The 26,778-nt window shown below is 40.8% G+C and overlaps 1 protein-coding gene across 8 annotated transcripts in view; it reads right to left on the reverse strand.

Annotated features, from left to right (window-relative positions):
- Vps54 (VPS54 subunit of GARP complex) overlaps positions 1 to 26,778 on the reverse strand; it is an 80,127-nt gene that overhangs the window by 3,133 nt on the left and 50,216 nt on the right. For 6 of the 8 annotated variants that reach the window (XM_060365194.1, XM_060365189.1, XM_060365193.1 and 3 more), the window contains 14 exons: positions 25,837 to 25,892; positions 23,232 to 23,328; positions 21,769 to 22,109; positions 18,663 to 18,792; positions 17,801 to 17,982; positions 17,276 to 17,388; positions 15,755 to 15,818; positions 13,720 to 13,825; positions 13,490 to 13,567; positions 7,485 to 7,572; positions 6,670 to 6,791; positions 6,488 to 6,568; positions 3,264 to 3,371; positions 1,414 to 1,508 (listed from right to left, as the gene is read on the reverse strand). In XM_060365194.1, the coding sequence (XP_060221177.1) occupies positions 1,414 to 1,508; positions 3,264 to 3,371; positions 6,488 to 6,568; positions 6,670 to 6,791; positions 7,485 to 7,572; positions 13,490 to 13,567; positions 13,720 to 13,825; positions 15,755 to 15,818; positions 17,276 to 17,388; positions 17,801 to 17,982; positions 18,663 to 18,792; positions 21,769 to 22,109; positions 23,232 to 23,328; positions 25,837 to 25,892 (1,661 nt within the window). The remainder of the gene's footprint in view (positions 1 to 1,413; positions 1,509 to 3,263; positions 3,372 to 6,487; positions 6,569 to 6,669; positions 6,792 to 7,484; positions 7,573 to 13,489; positions 13,568 to 13,719; positions 13,826 to 15,754; positions 15,819 to 17,275; positions 17,389 to 17,800; positions 17,983 to 18,662; positions 18,793 to 21,768; positions 22,110 to 23,231; positions 23,329 to 25,836; positions 25,893 to 26,778) is intronic. The other 2 variants (XM_060365196.1, XM_060365195.1) reach the window with 1 other exon arrangement.

Genomic DNA, 26,778 nt, shown 5'->3' on the forward strand with positions numbered 1-26,778 from the left:
ATGAAGAAGACACTAAGCACCTCTAATTCAGCTTGAACAACAGACTACCTACAATCAATATTTTATGTCATTATAGGTAGTTTTTCAGACACTGGAGAGATGGCTCAGCAGTTCTGGGCACTTGTTCTTGCAGAGGGCCTGGGTTAGTTCCTAGCACCCACATGGCAGTTCGTAACTGTGACTCCAGTTACAGAGGAACTTTCTCTTTTTGCTCTTTCTGACTTCCATGAGCACTAGGCCTAGCACATGGTGCCTGCAGAGACATTCAGGCAAAACACCCATACACATTTTTTTTTTTTTTTTTTTTAAAAAGGATGACTGTGGCACACCAAAGAAATCACATGAAATTTAACAAGTGATTGGTGGTTTTACTGTTTGTGAAACACATACACATTTTCACAATACTAGGGCCTAAAGCTAGGGCCTCACAGATGCCAGGCAAGTGTCCCGCCACCCGACATCATCCCCAGCCTCAGATTTGTATCTTCAGTTTTCTTCATAAAAGGAAGAAAAAGTGGTTTTGTTGTTTGGGATTTTTGTTCTGTTTTGAAGTTACATCCTTATCACACACCTTTAAGCCTAGCACCTGAAGGCAGAGGCAGGTAGATCTCTTGAGTTTGAAGCCAGCCAGGTGTATATAACAAGAGACAACCCCTGTCTAAAACTCAAACAAAAAACCAAAACAAAAGATATCTAAGAAAGTTCAGGCCTATAAGTTGAGTAAGTTGAGTGACTGTTCAATATTATATAAAAGCTAGTAAGTGGGGCTGTGGGGCTGGAGAGACAGCTCAGTGGTTAAGAGCACTGCTCTTCCAAAGGACCCAGGTTCAATTCCCATCACCCACAACTGTCTGTAATGCCAATTCCAAGGGATCTGACACCTTCACACTAATGCACATAAAATAAAAATTAAATAAATTATTTTAAAAATATGGTTTCCACTATAGACTATGAAGATAAATCATTTTTAAAAAATGGTAGTAAGTGGCAGAGCTAGAGCTTAACCCAAACTTTGGCAAACAAGAATCCTATGGTTTTGAAATACAATTTCAACATTAATGATTGTTAAATCATTATATACTGTTTCAAACAACACTGATTTTTTTTTCAGAACCCCACAAAATGAAGCTACTCCTCTAGTCCAAGGAGTAGAGCTGGGAAAAGCACCACTGCTGGGCACCTAGAGGACCTACAGCCCACACTGCCTCTCTGAGGGTCTGTAAGGCCCAGGGAGGAGCTGGCCACTGACAAACCTTAACACATAGAGGCAGTGGGAAAATAAAGAGACATGTCCACAAGAAAACCTTACGGTTCTCTTCCTCAGTATGATTGACAGCAGAAGAGGACGACATGCAGAAGAGCAAATCATCAAGCCATTCAGTGCAGGAGCATGTAAACCAGACTAAATCATACCCATTTTGAGGTCCTCCATCATTTATTACATTTAAGTGTGACAACTGCTTTTTCAAGTGGAGTTTGTAACTTGCATTAATTCTTAAAAATAACATCTGAAAAAGAAATAAAAGTTGCTTAAAGTTCTCATGAAATAGAAGATAGAAGTATCCATTACCAATAACATGGAGAAACATTTTTTAAAATCTTTGACATCAACTTTTTAGGATGTTCCTCTGAAGTAATGAGCTGCTATTGCACTATAGTTTTTCTCTTCAGTTGGACAAAAGCTCTTTTCCCTATTTGGCTGTACTTTTTTCAGCAGTAAAAGTGCCTTTGTATATATTAGGAGAGCTTCTGAGAGATATATAGAGTCAGAACTAGGTAAAAATAAGAAAGTAGTAGGAATTTTTGTTTAACTAGGAACAGTGGGAGTGGGGTAACAAGACATGATGGGGTCAGGCCCCTTTTACACTTTTTAATGACAAGTTAAAACTATGATTAATCTATGTAAGTAATCTGACATAATCTATTCTCCAAGGGAAGTGTGAATATAAATCTGTGGAAGTCTGGCAGTTGCTGGTATGCAGAGTCAGAGATGAGGGAGTCTTCCTTGTCTGCTGAGAAGGGGTGTAGCCATCTCCTCAGAACTGAAACACCTCTCCTAGAGGGAGGAGAGAGGCTTACCCGGCTCCCAGGCTCAGAGTTAACGGCTCACAATACCCCTGCCCACAGGCACAGAGGCAGAAACAACTGCTCAGACTCCTTGAACCCCTGCAGGCTTCCGAGGTTGTTCAGGACGCTCCAGAGAGCAGCCTTTGTGGCTTGCTGGTGGGTTCTCAGTGATGCAGCTGCTTCTGAGCCACCCATGCTCCCAGAAGTAACCCTAATAAACTCCTCAACTCACCAGGTAGACCTGGATGGAACTATTCCACTGGCCTGCTCAGTGACCTCCCACAGGAACTAGATGATGCTTAATTGTAAGTCTACTGTGATGAAAGAAAACCCAGAAAAGCATGAAGAATGGGAGCAGCTGGCACAGAATGGAAGCACAGGGGCCACAAGAAAGGAAAACATGAGATGCAGGAACATGGGTCTCTAAGATGCCCCCCCCTCCTCCAATACCATCTCCATGCATACACAAACCACAGAAAGTTAGTTCCCGGACAAAAATCCCAATGGAAGTTAAGCCCACTGTTACTAACCAGGTTTATATTCTAACACACCATCACTCTACAACTAGGCTTGAATGAGAGTACCCAGTTTAGGGAATTAAGTTAGATGAATAAAAGTAAGAAAGGGGTTAACTTCTGGGACTTTTGAGGCTTGACAACAGAGAAACAAGGGCACAGCTGCAGAGCAGTGCCAGCAGGAAGGTCAGGCATCTCTGGTCCCTGACCCCATCCCTTGTCCTAGGTGAGGTGCCCCACCCTTTCCACTATAAATCACTCAGCTCATCTAGTGTTAGTGATTTACTTCCATATGCTGGTTTTATTCACGCCATCACTAATTCCGCCCTCGTCTGAGCTGCACTACGATCTCAATTCATAGTATTACATAACTCATTGACAAATGCCAGCGTCTTCACCAACAACATAGAGTAACACAAGTGCGGACTTCTAACGATGGCGGACAGAAGATCCCTGTTTGGAACTGCTAACATTCAGCTTAGTTCTCACCTGCCAGAACAAAGGACACTTTGAAATTAAAACATTTTATTCATGCCTCACTAATCAATTAGCAACTTAAAAAATGACAGCAGTCATGTTAGAACATGACCTTAACTGGATCAAAAGCATGTACAAACTCTCCTACTGGTATGGACATAAACTGTTAAAATCACAAAGGTGGCTTTTGGTGTTACCACTCACCTGTGTTTGCTCTTCGGGGAGAAGATCAAATATAGCTTCATGCATTTTTGTCATTTGCTTACAAATATTCCTGAAACATGGGGAAGGAACAGGAGCTTTCACCTCATACTGAGAAGGGAAAAGAAAACAAACTGTGTTTAGTCTCCTGGACTACGTAGCGTATCGGACATTCCCTGAGATCGTGCTTTCTGTGCCTCCATACATCTAACGGGTATAGGGCTTGCTCAGGTCTTCAGCAGGGTTTTGAGAAACTTTTGTTCAGTATCTTCATCTACTTTATGGGAAAGAAAACAGCTTAGTAGCTAAGACCAGAGGCTGCTTCCAACCTTAAAACTGTTCGGGTTTAACCTGAAGCTTTAAACCCATTTCATATAAATGGAATCCTAAAATATGTGACTTCTGTGGCTGGCTGAGTTCACTGAAAGCTTTCCTGTCTCATTATGACATGCAGCTGTACTTCAAGCCCCTTTTATGACTGAATTATGTTACACTATGAGCAGGCCACATTCCCTTCACTGCTGTCAGCTGACAGAATCTGTGTGAGCAACTGTGTACAAGGCTTTGGTGTGGACACTACTTTGCTCCCTTGGGCACATACTAGCAGAAGTCAAGTGGGTCACGTGGACTCAATGTCAGCTGATCAGGAAATACCAACCTATATTCCCAAGTGGCCAAGCCATGTCATAACACACCTGCAAGATGTGATGACTATGCTCTGCCTCCTCACGGAAACATCACTGTTTCTGGAGTTGTGATGTTAGCTCACACTATCCTAGTCTATCCTAGTGGCAGAAGAACTTCAGACGCTAGAGACAGAGGGAAGACAGCCACACAAAGACACATACGCTGGGGTGCTCAGTTACAACACAAGCCATGAAACAGACTCAGCAAGCATCACACACAGAGAAGGGTGCCTTCAGAGACAGCCTGGCCTCCCTGAGGATTCTCTTAAGTCATCCCATATATAGTGATTTGTTTTGGCAGCCCTAAAATGCCTAACCCATGCCCCCAAATCCATTCTTTTCCATTTCACCTTCACTATCACATCCTTCAGTCCCCTAAACTTGACGCAGTATTAATTTACAACCCTTAAAATCTGCCAACACTCCAGAGAGCTTCTCTTACTCTAATATTCTTCTGAAAATTCTCTTTGGAAAAAATAATCACTAAAAACATTCTACCTTCCAAACAGTAACACCCCTGACCTCCTCTGTGGCACCTCACATCGCACTGCAAATCTCTATAGCACTGTGCCTTCCTCAGTTTCCCCTCTTGACCATGCTCTTCTTCAGTCAGAAAGCAAGTCTTCTTCATCATAAATTCCACAATTGCCCCTTTTCAAAAAATTTACTTTTATTAGCATGCAAAGAATTAGGTTGCGTCAATTCCAAAAGCATTATGCTGAACAAAAGGAGCCTGGAACAATACACTTTGACTCCATATGAAGGACCTTCTGGGAAAAGCCAAACTAAACTAAAAATGCCCAAGAAAAGTTATTACCATATAACTTTTTTATATCTTGAGTGTGAACATTTCATTACTTAAGTTTTAAGTTACCAACTGTGTATTTTAAAGGGGTGAATTTTACTGAATATAAATTATATGTCAATAAACCTGATTTAAACTGATTTCTAGCAAGAGAATATTCCAGCATGTCACCCATTCCCCTGTGTGCAGCCCAGTACGTTAGCAAACTGCATCTGTCACCTTTCTTACTATTAATAACAGCAGGATATTGGCAGGCAGCATTTATTAAAACTTGCCCCAGTCAAATACATAGCAAAAACAAAAGGTACAGCAAATACATATGATTACATATCCCTTTGAGATCATTTCTGTTAGTCCCCGCTAGGGTTTTAAGTCAACTAACAATTCACCGAAGGTGCTTCCCTGGCTGGTCTGTAGCAAGCACGAGACTTAATGTGGGCCTACCTCTCTAACTTTAACAGAACTGGCTTATGATTTCCAACGTGTTTTCTCATGTTACCTCAGAGACCTTTTCATGCCAATATCATTACCCTGTTCTTAACTATAGAGGAGATTTTATATCCCAGCTCTTCCCCCAGCTGGCAACCATGCCTTCCACAGCAGTTAAAGCTCCAGCATCAATCCCCACTCGTAACGCTTTGCATAGGCTCCTTGTTGCTGAAATTATGCTGAGTTTTCCCTACCAGATCTTTGCTATTTGAGGACCAGATGGAAGCCTGACCTACTCTGCAGCACCAGCTACATAGCACAGTGGTTTGCGCATCATTTACTGAACAAGTGAACAGGATATTAATCAGCTGTCAGTATAGTCAGAGACAGGGTCGCTCAATACAAGAAGTAGGGCCCAGTTAGCCTCGTAGGACAGCCTAGATTCTATTATTACGGCATGCATTCTCAAAATCAAAATTTCACGTAAGAAAATGAAAAGCTAAAAACGAAAAGACAAACCCAAAGAAACTCTGTCTCCTATTTTGGCCTGAATTAAAAACAAGCTCAAACTTCTGAGCTACACAGGCAAGCAAGTCAGGCAGGCCACAGCAAAGACAGACTTGTTAACACAGGGGGAACGCAGCAAGCCAGGCAGTCTCGGTGGGAGCTCACCGTGAAAGGAGTACGCCCCTCCCAAAAGACCTAGCCACATTCTCTAAGTCAGTAATAATAAAGCAACAAAAACAAAAACGTAGAGGGGAATGCTCTACGTTTATTAAAACAAACCAAAAAACTTGAGATACGCAATCAGCAAATATAATGAATGCATCACATGGATAAGTCTGTCCAAACAAATGATCGTGCAGGAGGTGCTGAGTCAGCTGGTCAAGTCCCAAGAGTAAGAATTGTTGGTAATAACACCAGGTGTGGTAACTATGTAAGAATGTGTTTTGTGAAGATTTTATTTGTGTGAGAGGGTAGATGTGCCGGAATGTTGAACTGAAAATGGAGAGCAGGGGGCAGCCTGTGTGATAGTCCCCAAGAACTATTACCTTATATTAGGAGACAGCACTTCTCGCTGGCCAGCAAACTACACACATTTACCTGTTTTTACCTCCCCTAAGCAGAGACAAGCACCTACCACCAACCATCCCATTTTTACAAACAAACAAATACGAAATCCCTAGTCTTGTGTGTGTTAAAATGCACTTTACCAACCATGTCTTATATATGTAGAATTCTTTTAAAATGCAAAGTCACAATGCCTTAAGCTTATGCAAAGCTTCATCTTTTATAAAAATCATTACCTTTGATAACAGCTTATCAAATAGGCTATCCATTATCGCTACAAGCTTGGCTGATATTTCAGCTATATGGTCATGGTAATCCTGTAATGAGAAATAACTCTGTATTTTAAAGTTTCTCAAGACATATCTCCAAATATTTACAATTAAAGAACACACTTGCAATAGACACTGGGTAAAAGTACCTTGGTGATGTGATCAAAATGCCTCAACATGCTCCACTGCTTAGGGGGTAGGCGAGCTTCAAAGTGAGCCCGGATCACAGGGATGTAGTGCACGATTAACTGCAGACACCGTGAAGAAAGCGCTGAAGGTGGGAAGCAGGCATGGAATGCAGGAACAAAGACATTAGCTGACCTTCACTGCTATCAAATTAAGTAAAAACTTTTGCACTAATTATATACAAATTCCAGTTTATTTCACAAATGAAAACCATCTTGGTAGAAGGCAATAGATTTCGCCTTGCACAAGGCAGTAAATCTGGTAATGAACACACTGCGTTCTAACTGGGTCTGCTGGTAGCCAGAGGATACTGACACAGCTGACTCTCTCCTCAAAGCACTTTTTTTGTTTTTGTTTTTTTTCGAGACAGGGTTTCCCTGAGTAGCCTTGGACTCACTTTGTAGACCAGGCTGGCCTTGAACTCACAGAGATTCACCTGCCTCTGCCTCCCTGAGTGCTGGGATTACAGGTATGCACCACCACACCCAGCATCCAAAGTACTTTTTAATGAATATTTCCCCAAAATACTTGACATGCATTATAACATTTTAGGAAGTAACACATCTTCACACAACCTGGAGCAGTGGTAACTCCCTAGAACACACACCACCACCAGCAGCAGAACACCTGCCAAAGCCCAGCACATAGGAGGTCAACGCAGCATCTGACACTTTTAGGGCTCTTGTCTGGGCCATACAAACGTTAGGCATAAAAACACAATTCAAAAGTGACATCATTCTAACAACTCAGTGAAGGAATTAAATGGAAGAATTCATACCCAAATTTTTTGTAGTAATTGTTTTCAGTCCAACAACTTGCAATGCACCAGCTCCAAGAACTAACTGACAACTTCTTGAATTGAAGTACTAAGCAGGAAAGAAGAGAAATAATCACTCTGAGCTGTTCATGAAAGTGCTAACTGTCCCTCAGGCACAAGCACACTCCTCTATCCACTTTCTCAGCACAAACCACGAATGTATGTGTTCGTTGGATTTCCATGGTGCATGCTGGCCTGAACTCACTATATAATGCAGGCTGGCAATTCTGCCTCGGCCTCCCAAGTGCTGAGTTAGAGGAGTGATTCACTACAATGGCTTGGTACCATGAATGTTCTGGTAAAAGCAATTACAATGTACTTATGCATTAATTAAAAGGGGGACAGGAGAGTTATACTCAACATTGACTTCTGGTGGGGGAAAAACTGAGAAATCTAAAAATCACTTTTACAGAAAACTAATCTCTGTATTTACAAAAGCAATTCCATTTCAATCACTCTTTTTGGTAACAATCTATTTATTTGATGTGTGTGTTTTGCCTGTGCTTATGTATGTGCACCACCTCCATGCCTTGGGTCTATATAGGTCATAAGGAGGCAAGGAACTGGAGTTACAGACAGCAGGATGCTGGAAACTGAACCTAGATTCTTCTCAAGAACAGCAAGTGCTTCTACCCGCTTAGCCATCTCTCTAGCCCAGGTCAGTCACTCTTAATGAAAGCCCTTTCTCTCTCTGTACATGTGTGTTCACATATATATCGTGTGCTGTGTTCAAGGATGTGAGAGCAGGGTTTGAGGAGGTGTGTGTTCCTCTATAGCTCTCCATTTTCCTACGAAGCAGGTTCTCCCAGCTGAACCTGGAGCTCACTGCTTCTAGATAACTAATAAGCTTGACCCAGGAATCCCATGTGTGTCTGCCAAGCACTGGTGCACTGAGGTGGGCCTCCAGGGCCATCCTGTTTTTATGTGAGTGCTGGGGATTCAAACTCTCATCCTCACAGTTGAACAGCAAAAGGCTTTCTCCACTGAAACCTCTCTTCAGCCTGGAAAATCCAATTTTCAAAAGTTTAAAAAATATTTCTTGCTCTTTGCCTTTCCGAATGGGGATTGAGCATCTTAGCCAGAGTTCTCCTTCCTGATTAGCTTTCTTAGGTGTACAGATTTTAGTATGTTTATCCTATATTATATGTGTAAATATCCACTTATGAATGAGTATATACTGGACATCGGATGAGGGAGAAAACAGGGAACAGACAGGAGCCTACCACAGAAGGCCTCTGAAAGGCTCTACCCTGCAGGCAGATGCTGAGACTCATAGCCAAACTTTGGGCAGAGTGCAGGGAATCTTATGAAAGAAGGGGGAGATAGCAAGACCTGGAGAAGACAGGAGCTCCACAAGGAGAGCAACAGATCCAAAAAGTCTGGGCACAGGGATCTTTTCTGAAACTGATACTCCAGCCAAGGACCACTCATGGAGATGGCCTGGAACCCCTGCACGGAGGTAGCCTATGGCAGTTCAGTGTCCAAGTGGCCTCCATAGTAATGGGGACAGGGACTGTCTCTGACATGAACTGATTAGCCTGCTCTTTGATCACCTCCCCCTGAGTGGGGAGCAGCCTTACCAGGCCACAGAAGACGACAATGCAGCCACTCCTGATGAGACCTGATAGACTAGGATCAGAGGGAAGGGGAAGAGGACCTCCCCTATCAGTGGACAAGGGGGAGGGACACTCGTGGGGAAGAGGGAGGTGGGACTGGGAGGGGAGAAGGAAGGGAGCTACAGGGGGGATACAAAGTGAATAAACTCTAATTAATAAAAATAATTTTAAAAAGTAAAAAATATTTCTTGATAAACAAATTTTCTTGTTGGACAAATTAACTGACAATTTAGAGGTTTGAGAGTGGTTAACACCCTGCTCACCCATAGGCCACTCCTGTCAGGGAAGCAGGTAGGCAACTGCAGACTTTCACCTTTCCTGTTTCCCCAGACCTAGTCCTCCAGTCTTGCCCTCAGCTCTGCAGCAGAACACCTGTGGCAGGCTCCCCCTACTCCATCTCTAATGGATCACACAGATCTGCTCCTATAAACCCACTCCCCTCCATTTGTTGCTTTATCCCAGCCTCCAAGTACAACAGGCACTCCTTGCTAAGCCACAGGCCACACCTGCCAGAGAAGCAGGTAGGCTCACTGTAAATCTTCACCTGCCCCTCTGTTCCTCCAGACCCAAACCTCCAGTTTCAAACCAGCTCTACAACAGAACACCTGCGGCAGCCCTCTCTGCCCTCCTGCTCCACCCTTTCCCACCCAATCTACCCTGCTGATCTCACAGATCTGCTCCTAACCTTCCTCCCCCTATTTGTTGCTTTATCCCAGCCCCCAACTCCAGCAGGCACTCCCTGCGAATCCAAAGGGCACTCAAGCCAGGAATCAGATAGGCTGATTGTAGCTCTTTCCCTCTCCTGCTGCTGCTCCAGATCCAATCCCCAAGGCTCATCTCCCAGCTCTATAGCAGACCTTCTGGGGTGACCTCTCTTCACTGTCTATACCTCTTCCAAGGACACCAAACAAGCAGATGCTGGAACACTTTGCTCTCCTCCCTCCTGTATATCCTTCAGACCCCTAGCCAATGCCCATTCCTAAGTGCTAGTTCCCAATACCCAGAAGTGTACTTTACCTAGAAAATGTTATCAGGTCTACAGAAAATGTCCTACCAGGGAACACACAGCCACCACATTCTGCTAAAACCCAGAGAGGAAAACAGAAACCAAAAAAGTGTAACACCCAGCAAACAAAGACAAAAGCAGATATCAGCATGTAGACCTAATCACCTCACTCACAGATGCCTAGACACCAGGGTAAAAACACAATCAACAACAGGCAGAACAATGTATCTCCACTAGAGACCAGCAACCATACCACAGCAGGCTCTGAATATTCCAACACAGCTGAAGCATGCGCACGCGCGCACGCACACACACACACACACACACACACACACACACACACACACACACGACCTTAAAATAACCTGTGTGAAAGACAGAGGTCTGTAAATAGGAAATGAATAAATCCCTTAAAGAAATCTATGAAAAGAGATGCTGGAAGGAGATAATTAAGACTGTTTTAGGCCTGAAAATGGAAATTGAATCAATAAAGAAAACCCAAACTGAAGGAACTCTGAAAAAAAAAAAAAAAAGGAATTTAAACAGTAACTACAGAGGCAGGCTTCAACAATAAAATGGAAGAGGAAGAAAGACTCTCAGGCACTGAAGACACAGTAGAAGGAATAGATGCATCAGACAAAGAAAATATTAAGTATAAAATATTCCTGACAAAACATCCAGGACACTACAAAGAGACCAAATCTAACAATAATAAAAATAGAAGAAGATGATTTCCAGCTCAAAGGTCCAGAAAATATTTTTCAACAAAATCGTTAAAAAAAAAAAAAAGTTACTAACCTAAAGAAGGACATGCCTATCAAGGTACAAGAAACATACAGTACAACAAGATTAAACCAGAAAAGAAATTCCACTCACCACATAATAAATATTAAACGTATAGAACAAAGAAAGAATATTAAAAGCTGCAAGAGAAAAGGCCAAGCAACATATAAAGACAGACCTGTTATAATTACACTGGAGTTCTCAACGGAGATTCAAAAGCCAGAAGGGTTTGGACAGGTGTGTTACAGACTCTAAGAGGCCACAGAAGCCAATCCAGCAAAACTCTCAATCCCCATGGAGAAAATAAGATATTCCATGTAAAGTCAAATTAAAGCAGTGTTTATCTACAAATCCAGTCTTTCAGAAGGTGCTGGAAGGAGGCTTCAATACCCTACTGTGACCAATGGCCAGGTCATCCAGACAAAAACTAAACAAGGAAATGTTGGAGCTAACTAACATTATAAGCCAAATGAACCTAACAGATAGTTACAGAACAATTTTACCCAAACACAAAAGGATATACCTTCTTCTCAGCACATCATGGAACTTTCTCCAAAACTGACCACACCCTCAGACACAAAACAAGTTTCAACAGCAGATACAAGAAAACTGAAGTAACTCCATCATAACTGACTACCACAGAGTAAACCTGGATATCAACAATAACAGAAACAAAAGAAAGCCTACAAACTCATGAAAGCTGAACAATTCTCTACTAAATGAAAAATGGGTCAGGACAGAAATTAAGAAAAAAATTAAAGACTTTCCAGAATTGAAGGAAAGTGAATGTACAACATACCCAAACCTATGGGATACACTGAAGACAGTTCCCAGCACTAAGTGCTTACATTAGAAAACAAACAAACAACTGGAGGGATTTCATTAGTAACTTAACACCTCAAAGTTCTAGAACAAAAAAAAAAGAAAGAAATCACACCCAAAAGGTGTAGGCAGCAAAAAGTAATCAAACTGAGTACTGAAATCAGTAAAACAGAAACAAAGAGAACAATACAAAGAATCAATGTAACAGGAGTTGGTTCTTAAAGGAAAAATCAATAAGATTGACAAACTCTTATCCAAGTTAACCAAAAGGTGGGAGGAGAATATTCAAATTATCAAAATCAGAAATGAAAAGGGAAAACATAACAACAGGCACTGAGAAATCAGAGAATCCTAAGGATATACTTTAAAAACCAATAGTCTACAAAACTGGAAAATCTAAAAGAATGGATAATTTTCTCAGTAGATACCATTTACTAAAACTAAATCAAGATCAAAGAAGCAGTTTAAATAGACCAATAACCTAGTGAAGTAGAAGCAGTCATTAAAAATATCCCAACCAAAAGAAGCCCAGGCATCAATGGTTTTAGCACAGAATTGTACCAGACTTTCAAAGAAAAATTAATGTAAATACTCCTGAAATTATTTTACAAAATGAAAACAGAAGGATCATTGCCCAATTTGTTTTATGAGGTCACAGACAAACCACATAAAGACTCAATAAAGAAAGAGAATTGGAGAACAATTTCCCCTATGACCATAGATGCAAAAAATTCAATAAATACTTCCAAACATAATTAAGAAAACATTAAAAAGATCATTGACCATGTTCAAGCAGGCTTCATCACAGAAACCTAGAAAAACCAAATACGACTGGTCTTTAAAAAACAAAAACAACAAAATAAGTTGTGCTAGAGTAACTACTAAGCATATTCTGTTATACTCATAAATAAATGCCTTATTCAGCCAACCACAGAAAAAGTTCCTCCTGCAGAAGACAAGAACACATACAAAGGCCCACAGCCAGACATTATGCAAAGAGAGACCTTGGAACACACAGCTCTAAATGGGGTGCCTCCATCAAATCCATCCCCCACAGAGCTTAGGAAACTCCACGGAAGAGGAAGCAGAAAGAGTGTACGAACCAGAGGGGTTGCAGGACACTAGAAAAACCAAGTCCTCTCAAACAACTGAGTAAAAGCACATATGAACGCAGAGAATGAAGCAGCACACACAGGACCAACACAGGTGTAATCCAGGTCCTCTGAGGACGTGACTTTCAGTTTAGTACTGTATGGGCCTGAGTGCGTCAGTGAGTGGGTCTCTGATTCTTGTGCTCTCTCGTGGGCTCTTTTCTTCTTCTGTTAGTTTGCCCTGTCCAACTTCAATGTGGGGATTTTTGTGTTATCTCATTATATTTTATTTTGTTATGTTGCTATCCCTTAGAAACCTGTTCTTTTTTAATTAGAGACAGAAAAGAGAGTGAATCTGAATTAAAAGGGAGGTGGGGGAAACTGTAATCATGATAAATTATATGAGAAAAGGATCTACTTTGAATAAAGGGGGGAACAAAGCCTTTGTTATAGTAGCACATAAAAATATGTTAGTATGAAATAGCTGAAATTATCACCATTTCATTTTCCATTAAAGGTTCTAGAAGAATAATGTCAAGAGAAATCTGACTTTAGTGAAATGAAGCTTCAGTGAGTCCCTGACATGCACTTGAAAGCAGTTCATGTTTCTGATCTGAAGGAGTTGAGTCATGTTCGGTAGCTACTTACCTCCAGTATCATTAGCAGCTCTATGGACGTTAGAACATGTGAGCATATTCGTATGTTCACCTCACACAAATGCACACACTGAATGTGAAATGGAGAAAACATCATTGATATCCCAAAAGCCTTACCCTAAAAATAACTTGGTAAGGGTCCTCAAAATTAAAGATTAGTTATACTTCAATAAATGAACTCTTCCAACTATTTTTCAGAAAAATGGGTAAAGCTGCACATACCTTCAACAAATCTGTCAGACGAGTAAGCATGTCAGTAGTGACAGATGGGATGTTGTCCACACACTGGCAATATTCAAGGATGATTCTTATTAACAGCAAGACAGTTCTAGAGGAAAAGAATAACCCACAGACACTTAAGAGTTCAAAACATCCATGGAAATATACCAACCTCGAGTCAGCAAAAAGAGACTATAGAAATTCATGTCTTGTCACACTGACTCTCTGAATGGTATTCTGTTGGTTTTTCTTTTTAAAGATTTGTTTTTACTGTATGTATATGGGTATTTCATGTGTATGTATGTGTCTGTGCACCACATGTGTGAAGTGCCCATTGAGGCCAGACGAGGATTTGGGATACTCCAGAGTTTAAGTGGAGCTAAAGGCAGTCGCTAGCCACCATGGGTTGCTGGGAGTCAATCTTGGGTTCTCTGCAAGAGTAACAAGGGCTCTTAACTGCTGAGCCATCTTGTCAGCCCCCTGCATGGCAATTTTAAGCAAGTACTCCATTTTGGGGGCAAATCAGAAACCCTGAGAAAAACACCAGCCAGCAGGCCTGCTTACTCCCATAAACTTTAGGTTACAATTTTAACTCTTCAATTAATGAAGGGAGGTTAGTCCACATTTTCTTGGTGGAATGACAAAGAATCTATAATGCTCTAGGAAGAACATAATGTCCTAGAAAGTTTACTAAGTGGTCACAGAAGGTTCTTCAAAAAATGATAAATTATCAACTTAACAGCACGGCGTGTGACAAATAGAAAAGATACATAAAACTGAAATTAGTGGGGGAAAGAACAACTTATCATAAGACCTCTAAATTCCCTCAGCTGTTCAGAAATGAGAAAGTCCTGTTAAATAATGCCTTAGAAAAATCTGTAAGATGTTGAAAACTGAAATTCAAGAAAGCATCTAGCCTGTTAGACTCATCTGGGAGGTCACGCACATGCTCATGTCTAGTCCAGACTCTGCTGTGAGTGGCACCAGTCCACTGAATGTCTTTATAATCCCCCTCAGAAGAACCATTAGTCCTTTTTGGCAACAGTCTCTTTTCCTGAAGAGCCAGGACACTAGCCAAGAGGGACCATTTTCATCAAGCACATGAAATGTAGCTGGATAAGAAATCAATAAAGACAGAAATTACATTTCAGTTAGAGGGATGAGGTTACAGGGGGTTGAAAACAGCTTTGCCCTCCCTTCCAGAGAATGAAAAGGAGTGTTGCTGATAAATATATATTCTCCAGCAACTTGAAAGTGACTGGGCAGAAGCTTGAAGCCTAGGCACTGTCTGTATAGTTGCATGGTGCTAAGAAAACTAAAAACTGCGGCCAGTAACTCACTCACCTCTGCGGAACTCAAGACTTAGTTCTACCAGAGGGCATGTACAGAAAGAGGTAATACTACACTGTCATGACAAGGCACTACTTTCTTTATGGAAGGGGCTGCTATTTCACAAACAGTGACAAGAACAAAGACAATACTTAAACTGTTCAATGTTTTAAAGATGATGGTGTGCTTGAAATTTTATAAAAGGTATGAACAGGCATACCATAAAGGGCAGTACAGTGTATCCAGTTAACTCGATTTAAAATATATTTATTGACAAAAGGGAAAAAGACCTAATGACTCCAACGTCAGTGGTGATCTGTGCTAAATGATATACAGAACAGCAATAATTTTATACATTGAACTGTTTCCACCTTTTGGGTTCTACTGTCCGAAACTGAAACTACTGTGCTGGAGTACACACTAAGAAAGCTGTGGAGAAAAAAGGCCTCAAGAGCCTGAGGTGGTAACAATGGTATCAAGCAGTTACTACATGGACCTTGGACTGGTTCATACAACACTTTCTGTTACACAGGAGCATCGGCCTTTCTGTGAGGCCAGTGAACTCCCTAGTGAATACAGCATACTACAGAATAGTGGAAAATAAAAGAGAAATCATAAAAGTTCCCTTAAATATTTTATAGCTTTTAACATTATTGTTCCAAAATTTGCAATTCACTCCCCGGGAGAACTAGAGAAATATGTCACTCACCCAACAACAGCATACTGGTGTCCCTCAACAACAAGGACCTCAGCTGGCTTCCTTTCTTCTACAGCTGGAAAACAAGGCAAACAAGAAATACGGGACAAGATGAAACAAATGACTAAAGAAAAAAATGAAGACAATAGTTTGTTCATAACACAGAACTAACTCATTTCTGAAACAAATATTGTATCTTGGGAAACTGTAAGGCACTGTAGAGGAAGTACACTGGGTTTAGACTTAGACTGAGATTTGAGACCCACTGAAGTTCTTGGCAGTTCAGCTATCTGACTCTCGGGGCAGTCTCAATGACAGGAACAAGGACTATAAACTGCCTATCTTCTGGGCCTAGTACATACTAGATTAGTAAGTCATTTGGTTTGTTTGTTTGTTTTGTCTTAAGCTAGAATTAGTTTAGAGGCAGAACTAGCATTTTACCTCGCTACTTTTCATTATTAACATTAGCCCTTAAAAGATTTCAACTCAGAAATTAAGTTTCAGCATGTGAGATTTTTCACAACTATGAAACAAAATTCAGCATGTTGAAAATAATAAAATATAATAAAACAATGTAACAAAATATTACTACAAAATATTGTACAGTATTATTAAATAGCATTTAAATGTATTATTAAATATTAAATTAGTCAATATAATAATTAAAATAATAAAAAGGAAAATAAATTCCATCACTTTCCTGAATCAGCCAAATCAGCTTAACAAAAGCATTATCAGTTAGCTTTCCTAAGTGTCAAGTTTCTCAACACTTAGGCAAAATATATACTTGCTCTCTTCTTTGGTGCAAAGAAAGCAAGTTCTAATCACAACTCAACTTGAATGCAGGTCTATTTGGTTTGTGATGGCAAGCACTTTTTTAACGCTATTCTGCACAGAAGTGGCAGCAGAGCAGATAAGGGAAGCTCCTGCTGCCAGTCTGCCTGAATCTGAACCCCTGCTCTCCCACTTCTCAGCTCTAAACTCCTTGCCTAACTGTGCTGTGCTCCAGAGTCCACTGTCTGCTAGGTTAGCCTCATCTGTAGACCATCAATGTCGTCACATCTATATTCTGCTTAAAACAATTCCTGGAACCAAACAAGCACTCAATGTTGCCTATCAACTAGCCATCACTTTCCTGGTGCCCAGATCACTATCTAGGGGGTCAGTGAACACACAATAGATAGAGGCATGACAACCCAGGCTCCCTCCTTATAAGCACTGAAAATTCTAACTAATGAAGTTCTAACAGAATATACTCATGCTGTTCAGGAAGGCAAGCACAAGGGGACAGAGGCAGAAGCAAAGTATAAAGAAAACTCCCAAAAGAACCTCCAAAGAAGTCAGAACTGCTCACTCTGCACGAAAAGAAATACATGGTTAGTGCACTCACTCTATATTTACAGCTTTAACTGAAAAACCATTTTTTGTTTGCATAAAGTAGACCTGAAAGACTGTAAACTGTTCAGGGACGGAACGCATACCCTCGTCATCAACATAAGGTCGGAGGGACAGTGTGTCAAAGACTACACTTACCCGCTGGCTTCTTTTCAGGTAACGAGATCTTTCCATCCGCTATAGAATCAACAAGATCCTGAAATTCTGCAGGAACATCAGCTTGCTTCCAACGCTCATTGTCTAAGAGGAGGCTGTTCAAAAGCAAAAGAAGAGTGAGCCTTAATACTCACATTTCAGTAACAATCTCTAGCTAAAAAGAAAGGAGCAAGAGGCCCACCAAGCAGACAGTCCTTAAATGCTCAAGGTCATGACAAACTGGACCCACACACCAACACAACTAATACTTTTCCCAAGTCTTATTTCTATCTCTTAGCCCAGTCAAAATCAGCAGAGAAAACCGTTTAGCTACCCTTGTGTGAAAAACAAACACTGAGGATCACGTGACAAAGACTTCAACAGAAACATACATTCTAGTTCCATCTGAGAAGTGAAGAAACAGGATCTTACTTTGGCACTCTGAGGAATTCTGCCTGCTGATGAACCAGACTTTCATTTTAAAACACAAGTGTTACATAGGGAAGAACAGAATGGACGTTGTCCTACCTGAGTTTGGTCCGCCTCTCTTCATGAAACCTGTTCACAAACTTATTGGCTTGGCTCTGAAGGGCCCCGAGGAGTGACGTGCTCTTCCTCCCACAGATCTGCTCAGTGTCCACAATGAACGTCTCCATTAATCTCGAGAGTGCTATGAATTCTGTGGAATTTAACTTTTCAAGGAAACCATCCTAAGTTTTAAAAATATCACATCATGACAAGTTAGGATAATATGCATGAGCTACAAAACTGACTTAGCTCAATAACTGTTAAGATTATTTTTATCTTCCTACTGTTAGTTATACTGCATTAGATATATTTATGATTAAAAACAATTATTTATACTTTAAATGAAATTTCCCAATACTTTAGATACAAAACTTGAGGCCAGCCTGGTCTACAAAGCGAGTACAGGACAGCCAAGGTTACACACAGAAACCCTGTCATGAAAAGCAAAACAAAACAAAAGCTGAAGATTCCTAAAGTTGGTTCTTATCACTTTGTAACTAACACAGTAATTCAAATGAATTTAATAAGTTATCCTATACATTTTTTATAATATTAAAGTTAAATTTTATTAACATCTTTTTGTGTACATATATATATGTAAAACAGCACATTAGATTAAAATTATTAGGGTATTGTATTTTTAAATAAGCCCTTTGAATAAGCAATTATTTTGAAAAAATGGTTTAATTATTTTTCCATTTCTTTTATCTAATTGTTTCACATCTCAGTAGCTTCTTAGAGGACCACAGAAGTAATGCCACCAAGTGTTAAAAAGTTAAAAATGTGACAGACAGGGCATATAGATCCACATAACTTGGATCTCTAAAGTCACACTCTCCACGGCTTTATGAAAATAAAATACCTTTGCTCTTGACATGAGAAATTTGACAGCTCGGTCATGACATATATCTGAAGCGTTACACAACAGCTCCTGGATGTTACTTGCTAATTTTCCTAGCTCCAAGTCAGTTAATCTCATGTCTTCACTGACTCTGAAAATGGTAAGATGAGATTTAGTCAGAAAACACAGTATTCGCCACAAGTGATATCAAAGAGGACAAAGAGCTATAAAATTCACATTTGTGGAAAGCGCCTGGGTTATAGCCAATTTTTCCTAAGTTCTAATGGTGCTCAAGTATATGGTAACAGTATATAAGACTAACTTTCTTTGCTGTCCTAGCCCTAACACAAAGCTCACACTCTGGCTGGCAAATCTGCAGGTGCGAGGTGGCAGCTGTGGAGGGCAGGGCTGCACACATGCACCAGGTACCGAAGTGGGAGGATGGGGAGGGAGGGAGGGACGGCATTTCACGAGCACGTTCTTGCTTCCTATCATCACGATTTACTTAGTGGCTGAACTTAAGTGCTAAGTACACTGTTGCCCTCAAGATAGCTGCATTAAATAGCTGTGTTTATATTTTGACGTAAAATGCAAGGTTTTTCTATTTTTAAATTATTTTCATCCAAGAATCATATTATAAAGGCCACTGCCGCTATGCCAACAGTTCAGTTTAGTATCATCATCACAAGCCACGTTAAGTGCCTGTGACATCTGTAACCCTTGACTGAATGAGACAATTTTCAAAGATATTACTAACAGGCTCTAATGTACTTTACTTTGAAGCAACTTACCACTCTAGCTGAGTTAAGATATTGAAGAAAGTTATCATTTATTATCCCTCAAAATGATAAGATCACTAAAGCCTATTTACTAATGCCTTCAATAACGGCAGGGCTAACAGTCTGAAAGTGTTCTCCAAGCAGTCTTGCCTGATTCTCATATTGAGGCAGGTAGACACTGACAGCTGCAGGAGTAAAGACAGTAAGACTACGATCCAGAAGTGGCCTCTTACTCACTGAACTTTCCCTGCTCCATAGTCTCACGGGGTGGGGGAGGCAAAGATACGGTGGATGCGAATGGAGACAGACAGCAACTTCGGTTTCCTTCCTCAGGAGTCATTTACCTTGGTTATGAGACAGGGCCTCTCACTGGCCAGCAAATTTCCTTGTCTCTGCCTCCCCAGCACTGGGGAGAACACACCAGCACAGCCAGCTTTCCATGTTCCAGTATAATACTCAAGCTCCTCTTTTCACTGAGTTCTCTCTCCCATGCCCAAAAACCCCGATTTCTATATGAACGGTCTGGTACTAACACTAACTCCAACAAAAATGCTCCCTTAGAAGTTTAAATTTACTATTGAAATAAGGTCTTATCTTCTGAAGAATTACTAAAATTTGCCATGGAATCACTAAGGAATTAGAACTCTTGGCAATGTGCTACTAATTCACAAAGATGTAAACAGAAAATAGCAAACAAAAACAAGTTCTTAAATAGTGCAGTGACCTAATCAAAAGTGTGAATGCTTTAAATACTGTTCAATTAGCTGTAACTTCTCCTTGGGAAAGATGTTTCATTGCTCTGAACTTTCCAGCCATTTCTCCTCTGAGCTGCAAAGCCCACAGGTGTGTGTGTACCAGCTCGACACGGGTGGGACCGTCTGCAGTGCCTAAGCTTCATCTTCCATTATGAGAGAAACCTCGAAACATGAAGTGAGGCACAGTGAAGATAAGAAGAAACAGGAGGAACAAAAACAACCACTACTAAGTGGCGTAAGACTTTCCAATGTCACCACAAGCTGCTAGCTGGCCTTCAGTATTTGTCTCCCTCTGCCACAGTAGGAGCTTCAGCCGGGCAAATATCCACCCAGCTGAAGACTCTAGTTCTCACGCTTCGTCACAGAAAGGCATATGTAACAGCCTAGCCTCTAGTGTATAAGTGACAGTGAAAAGTACAAATTCTGGACTATGTTCTTGAAAAAAAAAACAAGCTGGAGAGTGACCTCCCTCATGCTAGGTCAGCACTCTACCACTGCGGTGGACATGGTGCTTTAACACAGGAACAGAAAATACTACTACCATCTGAGCATTTGATTTATGGCAGAGTGGTGCTCTATTCAGAACAGTAAGTGAGATGACATTTTAGATAAATGGGTTAGGTCTACAGGATAACTATCTACACAGGAAGGAAAAAGGACGACAATCTTGCACAATACACAAAAAACAATCACAGAGAAACTGCCAATCTAACTGTGAAAGGGACAGCTTTAAAATTAATAGCTTTTTTTTTTCTTCTTCACCAAAAAGACTTCAACTGGAGAGTGAAGTGGGAATCCACGAAGTGGGAAATGACATTCGCAATATGGGTGGATAGCAAACATGTGCTTACCCAAGCAACTCTAAGAAATCACTAAGAAAAAAACCAATAGGAAAGTGGACAAAGGCCTTCTATAACGCCTGACAGAAGACACTAATGAAACAGGCTTTCCTAGCAATAACCACGAAAATAAAAATTAAAGCCACTACACCTGGGACATATACTCCAAAACGGCCAACATGCAGAAGATTAACAAATGATGAGAGTGAAGAGAGTGAAGATGTGTAAGAACAGGAGCTCTTCCTGACAGGATTCTAAATAAGCACAACTGGGCATCAGGCAAATTTTCCGTAAACGTGAAATAATCTCAAAACGTATTTTTTACAAGTGATGTTTGAAAGGGCAATGTGATCCATAGGAAACCCATGCCTCTGAAAAACCAATGTTTACGTCAAACATATCATTACTAATATAAAATAAGAAAGCAGCAGAACACAGAGAAAACAGAAAAATGATCAGAGTAGTAATGGTCAAGCGTTCCTGGAAGAGTTCTACTACCACAGTACTGAAGTAAGGGCATCTCAGTAAGCAGTTCAAGTCCCTCACCAGCTGTAAGGTCCTGTCATCTCCCCACTGTCTCCAAGGCTCACCCCCATGCCTACTACACATTTTCAACGTGAAGTACGTATTCCCTGTGTTTTATGAAATTAGTATACTTTGTTAAATTCTAAGCAAAGGGTGACAGTTCTAAAACTAAGCTGACACACTAGAAAATGGCTCACAGGGCTCATTCTCACCAAGCTACTATACTCACATAATATCTATACCTCCTGGAGTGGCGGCTGCTGGGGTCTGCTCTTTGCTGGATGAAGAATCAGTAGTACATTCTGGTTCCGACACCGAGTCACTGCTGCAGGGCTCGCTGCTTGGAGAAGTGTTTCTCTGAGAGGTAGTATCAACTTCTGCAGCGGCTAGCTCGCCCTCTCTGAAAGCATCACTTAGGAACAAGCCTTCGTGAGTCAAGTACGCCACCTCGGTGTCCACGGAATTGTCCTTTGCAGCACTCCTCTGCTGCGAAATCTCCTCCAATTCTCTAGTCCTTTGGTTTTTGTCAAGAACTGAGAGAACAACACTGTGAATGATATTCAATGTTGCCTACCGGAAAAAAAAAGGGGGGGGGGGGCGTTTTAAAAAGATGCATTTAAATAACACAAACCTAAAATTTACAAGAATTATTTGGACACAATTCTGAACATTTATAATCTCAAATGAATCAAAGTCCTATAAAAATGTTTGAATTTATCAATCTTGAATTGCACAACAACAGTGATTTGTGAAAAAGAAGAGAGGCAGGTTCACTAGAACTCAGAAATCAGAGTACTCAGTTTTTTATGGAAATTTCCCTTAACTGTATATATTAACACTGTATATTTTGCTAACCTCGATCACTCTGTTCCAGGCACATAACCTGTCTCACAGAGATGAAGTATATGCCCGCTTAAAAGAAAAATAGCTCGTTCCTTCCCATCCTCACACGACAGCAGCTCGTTCTGCTTTCTGAACACCCAAGACTGTTCTCACCCAGCACCTCTGCCTCCTCCTCTACACAGTGCTCCTCACCATAACCTTTGCACACCGTCCTCAGCACCTGGGTTCTGGAACAATGGCAGCTTCCTCAAAGAGCTCCTCCCTGACTCTCTACAACAGCTTGATCCTACTATGCAGCTGTCTCTGCTTTGTTGTGGTTTTGTTGCTTGTTTAAGAACATTTATTATCATCAAAAATTACCTTTTTATTTTTTTAGGTCTCTTTCTACTACATTGTTAGCTCCACCTCAATATTACTATCTTAAACAATGGTACTTGATATGGAGGAAATCCAAACAATGGAAACAAGGCGAATGAAAAATAGTTTATATAAATTACTACCTTTTATGAACTATTAAGAAATAAGGTACTTTGACATTCATAGTTAGAAATCTTGTAATATAATGCTTTCTCTCTTGAGCATTTGATTCTTTGGGGGATGAACATGATTCTAAGTAAGCGGACTCCAAGTTCAAATCTCCAAAATCAGTGGAGACTGAGTGAGCCTACTCAGCACAGACACATCACAAGTAGACTGAGGGAAATGCAAGAGACCACAGCCAAAGCTCAAAGACATCATCATGTATATAAAGACTGACTACAAACAAATGCGTTTCAATCCTATGATACTAGTTGGATAGCTGACTGAATTTCAGAGATATTCCAGGCAACTGATGATATGTAAGCTTACCTTAACTCTCTGTAGGAAAACTGTAAACTTAGAGAAAATATCCTTTAACAGATCAATCCACTGGGGGAAATTCAACATTCTCATTTGATCCGCAAGCCTATAAAAAAATTTTAAACAAAATAACTGTGTGTGGACCGATATGATGACATCTATAAGCTGGAAGGAAAGATACTAAATGTTACATAAAAATAAAGTGCCATTTATCTAGAGCCCTAACTAAAATCAGACTCCTAAGCTAAAGAGGTCAATTAGCAAACTCTACCTGTTTAAACACCGTTCTAACTAGTCCAATCAAGTATACCAGCAAAAGTCCTTATCACACTGCAATCCCATGTGAGAATGTTTTGTGACCACTGCAGTAGTAAAATACACACTTGCATACTGACATTAGCTAAAATAAGGATCTCTTGTGAACTACTGACAGAAGAGTATTTCCCTCAACAGATTTAATAATCCACTCCTCCAACCACAAATTCATAAAGCACCTTTCCGTCTGTGTGAGGCAGGACAGCCTGCTGGTTCTCCAACCACAAATCTATAAAGCACCTTTCCATCTGTGTGAGGCAGGACAGCCTGCTAGCAGACTCTGGGCAGTACCAAAGCAGCTCAAAATCCCAGCTGCTTAATCCAGCTTCTGGATGTGTAACTGTCAAATAACTGACCCTTGCTTTGGTCACTCGTTTTCAATTTAACATGAGAAAAGTATGTCTCTTATACAATTGTAAACATTAAAGAAATTGGTTTAAAAAACTGCTATCAGCAACATATGGTGCATTTAAAAAATGATGTATCGGCCAATATCATTACTTGATAGTTGCTCTAATAACTTCTAATATGAAACAGGTTAATACAAAAAAGAATCACCCTAAATCACCCTAAAGAGATTTCATAGAACTAAAACAACGTATTACTGTATCTTTCCAGTGAACACTGCAATAGCCATGAGTTTATTACAAAAGAAAGCACTCTTGTACTGGATACCATGAAGCTCTTTACAAACTTTGAGAAGACTACAGTGCCTTAGCTAAGCTTTTATTGCTGTGAGAGCACATGGCCACAGGCAACATGGGGAGGGAAGATTTTACTTTAGCTCACAACTCTCGGGTCACACACTCCACTGCTGGGAGAAGTCAGGCAGGAACTCAAGGCAGGAACCTGGAGCCAGGAGCTGACTCCAAGGCCGTGGAGGAGAGATGCTCACAGGTCTGCTCCCCACGGCTTGCTCGGCTGCTATTGGACAGCACCCAGGACCACCAGCTGAGGGTGGCTCCACCCACAATGCGCTGGGGTCGCTCACATCAATCACTGCAGGCCAATCTTATGGATTCATTTTCTCAACGGACAGTCGTGTTTCCGAAATGATTCTAATTTGTGTCAAGTATATACGGACAGCCTGCACTGCTCCCCTGAGCTTCTCCAGGCCCCTGTGGTTGCCCCAGAAGTGACTCCTTTGCAGTAGTTGCTCCAATCAACTCCGAAGCAGATAAGCAGGGGTAGTGTGGGAACTGTGATACTCCACAAGCTCCACGCAGGGGGTTTGGCCCAGAGAAACTCAATAACTATCTACATCACTGTTCGTATCTTTGGCCAGAAAAGGTTTAGATACCGAAATGAATGAGAAATCCAGTCATTCACTTTTCCCTATTCCTCTCAAAAGAATAGGAATCTCAAGTTGAAAACAAAAACTGTCTAGACACAAGCAATTTAAAATTAAATATCCAAACTCCTTGAACTACCAGAAGCTTGATTATAGAGCTAACTGATTTAAACTGAAGACTTGCTAGCCCCACTCTAATAAACTATTTTCAATCCCTGCCACTTTACCACCCTCTATTCCCTTCTATGCTCAACTTTGCCCTGAAAAGCCAACCAGTAGGGCCTGGCCAATAAAGGGTCCTTATAAAGACTAGAAAAAGCAAAGATAAAGCAGTCAACTCATTATCCAGTTTTACGCTTTTGTTAGATTTATCTGTATCTAAAACAGTGCAGTAATACTAAATGGAAAAAATTTTTAAATATAGCAATTTATCACCATTGTGATATGATAACTGTGCCTTCCCTCCCCACTTTGGATTAGAATCATCCCTTTGTTTAATGTATCCATGCTGCATATACTACTTGCACAATAATCACTTAGCAACAACCTCCACTAACAATTCAACTGGGTAAGCACCAGTGCTTTTCTTCAAGTATCCTTTATCTTAAGCAAAAGAACAATGACCCCAAGGCAGCAGGGAATAAACACCTGAAGGCAGATGAACTCCTGTACTGCGTAGCAATGACAGAGAGTACATGAGGAAAAACGGGTGTGGGTGTGGATATGTGTGGCCTCTACTGTACCTGCTCCTCCAGTTCCCTCCCTGAAGAGTAGAGTCAGTTCCCTCATGATTGCTTCCTCTATCCAAGGACACAGCCATATTTAAGGACATTATCATCTTTCTTCTGAACTCTGTCAATGTTCATTTCAACTATCTCTTAAACATGTAAATGTATTTACACCCTGAGCCAAATTTCAGTCAATTACTTAGATTAGTCCCCCTTAAAATCCTAAATTGCATCTTTCCCTAACAGATAAATACAAAGCTACGTACATGTTTATACTTACTTTACAACAACATCTGTGTCTATTTCTTCTATTTGTGAAACTTTATTAATCACACGCTGCAATTTAAGAAAAATGGCAACTTGGTTAATTGTCTTTAGAATCCCAACTAATTCATGATTCATCTGTACACTCATGTAAAAGAACACCATGAGATTTGGGGAAGGAGGGGCAGCTCAGACAGTGAAGTGTTTGTCCTGCAAACATAAGGACCTAAACCTAATTCCCCAGATCCCTGTTACAAAGCCAGGTGTGGTTAAACATTCGGCATCCCACCGCCGGGACCTGAGATAGGCAGAACCTGGGGCCCACTGACCGGCCAGCCCAGCCTATCAGGCACTCCAGGTTTACTAAGAGACTGTCTCAGAACAAAAGGTGGATGTCTCCTGGAGAACACCCAAGGCTGCCTTCCAGCCTTCACATGTGTGCACACACATGCACCTAAACATGCTCACCCACATAGGAAATAAAAGCAAAGGAACTGGGCTGTAGTTAGCTCAGTGGTTAAAAGCACTGGCTTCTCTTCTAGAGGATCAAGATTCAACTCCCAGCACCCACTTGGTGGCTGATAACCAGCTCCAGAGAAGCCAAAGCCTTTTTCTAGCCTCCTCAGGTACCAGGCATGCACATAACAGATGTCTAAGGTACAGATGCATTTCACCTGTGTCTGAAACTTACATGCACGGAATTCTGCAGTGTATAGTCTCCTTGAGTCTAGTTTTACACTATATTCACACAGCTTTAAGAAGCTATGAATAATGCGTTCAATCTCATTGTGACGTAGTATTTACTGTGTGTATATACACCACAATTCTGTCTACCCACTCTATTTTCTGATGATGCAATTCAGAATGTTCCCTTTTTTCTAATGGCAAACGGTGCTGCCATGCATATTCTACTGTGTTTGAATGGATTTACCTCAGTATTTCTGTTAGGTGGATACTT

This window comes from Meriones unguiculatus, chromosome 12 (assembly GCF_030254825.1).
Source record: "Meriones unguiculatus strain TT.TT164.6M chromosome 12, Bangor_MerUng_6.1, whole genome shotgun sequence".
Classification (NCBI taxonomy): Eukaryota; Metazoa; Chordata; class Mammalia; order Rodentia; family Muridae; genus Meriones; species Meriones unguiculatus.